The sequence below is a fragment of the Ranitomeya imitator genome, chromosome 1 (genome assembly GCF_032444005.1).
Source record: "Ranitomeya imitator isolate aRanImi1 chromosome 1, aRanImi1.pri, whole genome shotgun sequence".
NCBI lineage: Eukaryota > Metazoa > Chordata > Amphibia > Anura > Dendrobatidae > Ranitomeya > Ranitomeya imitator.
In genome coordinates this window covers 28,201,985-28,208,732 of record NC_091282.1, presented here as the reverse complement: position 1 = coordinate 28,208,732, position 6,748 = coordinate 28,201,985, and the positions used below count along the sequence as shown (strand labels likewise).

Below are 6,748 nucleotides of genomic sequence, written 5' to 3'. Positions count from 1 at the left end.
GCAGTACTAGCTCTACTGCCTCGGCCCAGGCTTCATGCACACGGGATGGATTCCTGGCGTTTCCATATTTTTGCAAAGTGAGAAATATGGACAGTCAGCCCTGGAAACTGAGGAAGAACAGTGGGATCAATCTGTCCTAATAGCCGCCAGGTAGGGTTTAGGTGCGCATCCTTATGTTACGAGAGATACCACCAAACTATGTACGAGCCGTATCTTCAGCGCCAGTAAAATGTTCCTCGATATGAAGACCTTGTCCAGTGACTTCATCGTTTGCCCACAGGGTTTTATTTTGTTTTCTGCATTACAAATCCTGGTCTGTATATTGAGAAATACAGACATGGTGAATTCAAAACTACAGCCGGTAACCACTGTAGCTTATAGCAGAGACCAGTTATGGGCTGCAGTGGTGTCAAGAAAAACCAGTGGGTAGCAGCAGAACCTCACAGCTGGAGAGGAAGGAAAAAATTGATTTTTTTTATTTTTATTAAATTATTTTAAATTGAGTAAAATAAAAATGTTTGTGCTGCGCCTGTGCTTAGACTTCCGCCCTAGGACGCCCATTACTATCACTACAGAGTTAATTTTGCACCATTGCCTGCACTTTCACCAGATCTCTGTCCAGAAGCTGCTGAGAAATCTTCAGATTTGCTTTATTTTGGGTGGAATTTGAGTTCGATTGCGGTTATTTTTTTTTTTGGATTACGATCTTAATAAATTTTGGTGTATCTTTAAGACACAAGTGTGAACCATCTGCTACCTGGAATGGTAAGCAGCGATATTGTGAGAGTTGTTGCATCAATATGTGAAATCCGCTTTAAAGAGAACCGGTCGACAGTTTTTTTTTTAGACCCAAAGCGTCACCTGTAGGACACATCTGAAATGTTGACGCCGTCCATATCTTTATAATCACAAGTGTCCGTACCTTCCTTTTCTACAAATCCAGCGGCGGATGTTTATAAAGGTGAGCAGTCAAGGAAGGTGCTTGTCATGCACTTGCTGATCTCCGGCCTTGGCCTGATCACTTTTTCAGAGACCTCCTTACCTCCGCTGACACCTCGCACAGGCACCATCATACCTGGTGGCACCGCATGCAAATTGACAGCCCGGCTATCACAATGTCATCACCTTACTGTGTAACTCGTGAGAACAACTGTGCGAGATCTCAGAGAGAGGGACCTAAACGGTCCTTTGCATCCACCCGGACAGATCACGGTCATGCACATACCCCCTGAACGTATCGGATACAGCTGAGTATTACCAGATATTCTCAGCCTAGGAATAAAACTCCCATCGAAATCATATCCAACGATCTGCTCCGAGAAGACAGAAAAACCAGAGAGCGACCAAAAGTGTCAGAAAACTTGTAATAAACAAACCACGACGGTTACGTACAAGTGGGCAGATGTTTGTTTTTTTCGCCACATTTATTATAACAAATTTCTGTCCTTAAGATGAGCTTGAAGCCGCCACTGCGGCCCTCTTGGGTTTAGGTGTTGTGCCTTCACGGAATCCATTTCTGTAAAGAAAGGAAATAGGAAAATGGTCAGAGAAGAACGGTCAGATGGCTGAGAAGCGGAGGCTGGAGCCGCTTATCTCAGGTGTAAAGGAAAATCATTAGATGTCATATGTTCAGACATTTACTGTGACACATCATAGATAAGCACTGACACCGACACCGAGAAGACCCGACATTCGTATGGCTATTCTAGAGGGGGTCCCCAACTCGCAAGACCCCCGTCTATCCATAGAGCAGATCCCGATGTGGAAGACGAGTCCCGGATTTATCATACTACAGTGATCTCAGAATCAGACTCAGTTTAATATCTGCCAGCGTTTTTACAGCACTTCTCACCCATTTTAATAATTGGGAAACCACAAAATACTGCATCAAAACGCAGGGATTTTACAGTTTTTCTTGCCCACAACAGTATTTGTAGTAGACACTTCTGCTGCAAATACTGAACATGTGCACAACACCTTATACTGTAGCTGGTGGCTCACGGGGGCCCTTGCGCCTGGTAAATGGCAAATTAGGGCAACAGGACATTTCAGCAGAGCGGGCGATCAGGAGCAGCATTATAAATTATGGTAAATACATCCATGGTCAATCACCAGGTATCACTACCAATGAACCCATCTCCCGGGTAATCTACACGTCCTTTTCCCTCAAAATATAAGTATCCAAAGTGGAGACCCCTGGAATTAGAGATGGGCGAATTTGCTTGGGTCCCTGCTTATTCGACAAGCTATAGCGCTTACGACGCATTCATGGAGACCCCCAACAAACAGGCTCTCCATGCATGTGTTGTGCCTGTCACTCAGCCGCGACACATGCAGCTGCAGAGCCGGACAGCTGGTTATTGGGAGCGCTCCAGGTATCCGGGTTCCCTCTGCAGCTTATTTGGTAAGCGCTATAGCTTACGGAATCAGCAGGGACCCGAGCAAATTCACTCAACTCTACCTGGAATAAGACAATAGCAGAGGACATGGCGGCTCTTCTGCACATGCGCTTTGCTCATTGACTCACTTGAATCTGCGGTTCACAACTTTCAGATGTCGCATGCGGCCAGTGCCGGTGGTGTTGCGTCTCTTCGCCTTGGCACTCCAGTTGTCTAAAAAAATAAATAAATAATAATGAAAGATGAGAAAAGATCATGGGATACGATTTGTGCCAGAAGCGACAGTTTGTATAAAGCGGGAGGGCAAAGGACAGGACCCTCAGCTATGGACCACCTAGACGGGAAGATTACTGGCACCTTAAATTCCCCCCTCATCCTCACAAATAAGGAGCAAACATGATATGGTACATTAAAGGGAACCGGCCACCTGAATTTGGCGGTCCTTTTTTGGGTCACATGGGCGGTGTTTTCTGGTCTTTTATTAACCCCTTTTTTTCCCGCTGGTCGCGAAATTGACTTGCCGTTGATTCGCTTTCCTCCCTAGTTAACGCGTGCGCAAAGCAATCTTGCCTTGCGCACGCGCAGTATGTTTTTGCTTAACTGCGGGCAAAGCCAAAAACCATTATTGCGCATGCGCCGGCACACTATGTCCCGGAACACAGCAAACTACTTACGGGACATAGTGCGCCGGCGCATGTGCACTAATGGTTTTCGGCTTTGCCCGCAGTTGGGCAAAACATACTGCGCGTGCGCAAGGCAAGATTGCTTTGCGCACGCATTAACTAGGGAGGAAAGCGAATTAACGGCAAGTCAATTTCGCGGCCAGCGGGGAAAAAAACCCCTTTAGGGCTGGCATTTGGAGTGGAGGGATGTTAGGAAAATGCTTTTTGTTACGGTTGCCATCTACAGGACAGTTCTTCATTAACGGGAACCTGTCACCTGAATTTGGCAGGTCCTTTTTTGGGTCATATGGGCGGTGTTTTCGGGTCTTTTATTAACCCCTTTTTCTAATCTTTACTTCTGCAAGCAGAATATTCAACTTGTTCTTACTTTTGGAATCACACAGCCGCCAAAACGACCAGCACGCCCATGTGACACTAAAAGTGCAGCAGATGCAGAACACGTCCTGAAATTAAAGGGGCTGTCCACTACCAGGACAATTCCTTCTTGATCAAAGTGTTTGGCCCCCATAAAATAATAAAGCCTATACTCGCCTCTCATGCCGGTGTTGTGACACAAACATCACTGTTCCACCTTCGGACAAATCGATCATGAAGAGGAAGCGCGGGCTGCAGCTCATCCTGGACTTCCTCTTCATGTTCGATTTGTCCGAAGGCGGAACAGTGATGTTTGTGTCACAACACCGGCATGAGAGGCGAGTATAGGCTTTATTATTTTATCAGGCAAGTGAGGAGTCTGACAAGAAGTTGTCCAACTAGTGGACAAGTTCTATAAGGACACCTCTACATTACAGGAGGATAGGACGCTGCAGCTAAGACAAGGCCGGGATCAGTGGGGAAGAACTTACACTTTCTCTTGCGCTTGGCTGGGTATCCACACTTTCCACAGGTGGATTTCTGCAGATGGTAGGCCTTGGACCCGCAGCGACGGCACAGAGTGTGCGTCTTATTGCGACGCTTTCCGAATGACGATGTTCCCTTCGTCTATATATTAAAAAAACAAAAACATGTATATTGTAAGACGGCTGAAACAAGAGGAAACAAGCGACCGACGAGAGAACAGCATTCATCTCAGTAACAAAGCGAAATCACTGGATGTCATATGTTCAGACATTTATGTTAGAACATCATTGATAAATGCTCAAGATGGATGGACGCCCGACTGGTACATGAAAACGGAAATGCATCCCCGTGATCTCTACGGTCAGTGAATAGAAAGAATCTGGTTCACATTCGTAAGTCTGACCGAAAACGTCTAACAAACGGCAATGACCAGAGACTTGTGCTGCAGATCGTCTGCGCTCAGTCAGGCCAAGCTCAGGAGTCCGGGCTCCCATCACCAGGCCAACCCACCAGACCAGACGTTTAGTCACTTCCATTCCCCAAAAATACCAGGATAAAAGGGATCAGAAAAGTCACAATTACCCCTAAGCAGACAATAAAAACACAGCTCATAACGCTAAAAAACAAGCCCCGATACAGCTCTACCGACAGAACAATAAAAGGTTAACACTCTGGGACAACGATAGCAAGGGGCACCCCCCTAACAGAGCTGGCACCACGGGGTACCCCCTACCACACACCTGCCGCACCATGGACCCCCCAACACACACAGACCTGCCGCCCGAGGGACCCCCAACACACAAACAGACCTGCCACCCTCGAGATCCCCCCCAACACACAAACAGACCTGCCACCCCTGAGATCCCCCCAACACACAAACAGACCTGCCACCCCCGAGATCCCCCCCAACACACAAACAGACCTGCCACCCCCGAGATCCCCCCCAACACACAAACAGACCTGCCACCCCCGAGATCCCCCCCAACACACAAACAGACCTGCCACCCCCGAGATCCCCCCCAACACACAAACAGACCTGCCACCCCCGAGATCCCCCCAACACACAAACAGACCTGCCACCCCCGAGATCCCCCCAACACACAAACAGACCTGCCACCCCGGAGATCCCCCCCCAACACACAAACAGACCTGCCACCCCCGAGATCCCCCCAACACACAAACAGACCTGCCACCCCCGAGATCCCCCCAACACACAAACAGACCTGCCACCCCCGAGATCCCCCCCAACACACAAACAGACCTGCCACCCCGGAGATCCCCCCCAACACACAAACAGACCTGCCACCCCGGAGATCCCCCCCAACACACAAACAGACCTGCCACCCCGGAGATCCCCCCCAACACACAAACAGACCTGCCACCCCGGAGATCCCCCCCAACACACAAACAGACCTGCCACCCCGGAGATCCCCCCCAACACACAAACAGACCTGCCACCCCGGAGATTCCCCCCCAAATAAACAGACCTGCCACCCCCGAGATCCCCCCCAAATAAACAGACCTGCAGGCTGAGGTCCCCCTCACACATAGACCTGCCACCACAGGAACACAAACACACACCTGCCGTCCCAAGAGACCCCCACACACAGACCTGGGGCCGCTCTGGTCACCAGTGCAGCAGACGTGGTCAGGCCCGGAGCCGCTGAGTGTGACCATTCCCTGACAGGAAGCAGAGGTCTTACACCCGGGGAGGGCTGGAGAATACGGTGCAGAGTCCACAGCAGTGGCCGCAGGCTGCACCGGGACACAGCGGCTCCGGGGCCTCCGCACTATCCGGCCATAACGCCGCCATCAGCACCAATAACGGGCCATCCCGCTCAGCCGCCTCCATCTCTCCCCACCGCAGGCGGCACGGCGCCCCGACATGACAGGATGGCGGCAGATGCGGGCGGATTCCGCAGCAGAGACACCATGACACTCACCATCTTCCCCAGCGGCCGATACGATAGAGACCGGAACTAGGGAAAGACTTCCGCTACATCACCAGCAAGTACTTCCGGGCCAGCGCGGCGGATGTGACGTCACGGCCATGTTCACTCCGCGCCATCTTTGAAAAGGGCAAAATGACCAAAATTCCTCATAAATAATATTTGACAGATACAGTGTTATTTCCTTCATCTCTCCCTTGTGATTTACTACTGCATTTACCTAAAGTAAACACAGTTATGGTAAAAAAAAAATGCTTCGAACTACAATACTAACCCCTTCATGACCCAGCCTATTTTGACCTTAAAGACCTTGCCGTTTTTTGCAATTCTGACCAGTGTCCCTTTATGAGGTAATAACTCAGGAACGCTTCAACGGATCCTAGCGGTTCTGAGATTGTTTTTTCGTGACATATTGGGCTTCATGTTAGTGGTAAATTTAGGTCAATAAATTCTGTGTTTATTTGTGATAAAAACGGAAATTTGGCGAAAATTTTGAAAATTTCGCAATTTTCACATTTTGAATTTTTATTCTGTTAAACCAGAGAGTTATGTGACACAAAATAGTTAATAAATAACATTTCCCAAACATCTACTTTACATCAGCACAATTTTGGAAACAAAATTTTTTTTTGTTAGGAAGTTATAAGGGTTAAAATTTGACCAGCGATTTCTCATTTTTACAACAAAATTTACAAAACCATTTTTTTTAGGGACCACCTCACATTTGAAGTCAGTTTGAGGGGTCTATATGGCTGAAAATACCCAAAAGTGACACCATTCTAAAAACTGCACCCCTCAAGGTGCACAAAACCACATTCAAGAAGTTTATTAACCCTTCAGGTGCTTCACAGCAGCAGAAGCAACATGGAAGGAAAAA

General features: G+C 48.3%; 1 protein-coding gene and 2 non-coding genes across 3 annotated transcripts; all 3 read right to left on the bottom strand.

Annotated features, from left to right (window-relative positions):
* Positions 1–1,350: 1,350 nt before the first annotated feature.
* RPL37 (ribosomal protein L37) lies at positions 1,351–6,004 on the bottom strand. Its single transcript, XM_069745911.1, has 4 exons — positions 5,866–6,004; positions 3,928–4,063; positions 2,528–2,612; positions 1,351–1,516 (listed from the first exon to the last, which is right to left on the bottom strand). The coding sequence occupies exons 1-4, from the start codon at positions 5,866–5,868 to the stop codon at positions 1,447–1,449; spliced, it is 294 nt and encodes a 97-aa protein (XP_069602012.1). The 5' UTR covers positions 5,869–6,004; the 3' UTR covers positions 1,351–1,446.
* LOC138660522 (small nucleolar RNA SNORD72) lies at positions 1,587–1,663 on the bottom strand. Its single transcript, XR_011317910.1, has one exon. It is a non-coding gene; the product is annotated as a small nucleolar RNA SNORD72 (small nucleolar RNA).
* Positions 4,143–4,219, bottom strand: LOC138660521 (small nucleolar RNA SNORD72). Its single transcript, XR_011317909.1, has one exon. It is a non-coding gene; the product is annotated as a small nucleolar RNA SNORD72 (small nucleolar RNA).
* Positions 6,005–6,748: the final 744 nt, after the last annotated feature.

Coding starts and splice junctions, on each gene's coding strand:
- RPL37 (XM_069745911.1), bottom strand. Junction 2,613..3,927: donor AGCCAAGCGCAAGAGAAAGT/GTAAGTTCTTCC, acceptor TTATTTTTTTAG/ACAACTGGAGTGCCAAGGCG. Junction 1,517..2,527: donor GTTGTGAACCGCAGATTCAA/GTGAGTCAATGA, acceptor CTTTCTTTACAG/AAATGGATTCCGTGAAGGCA.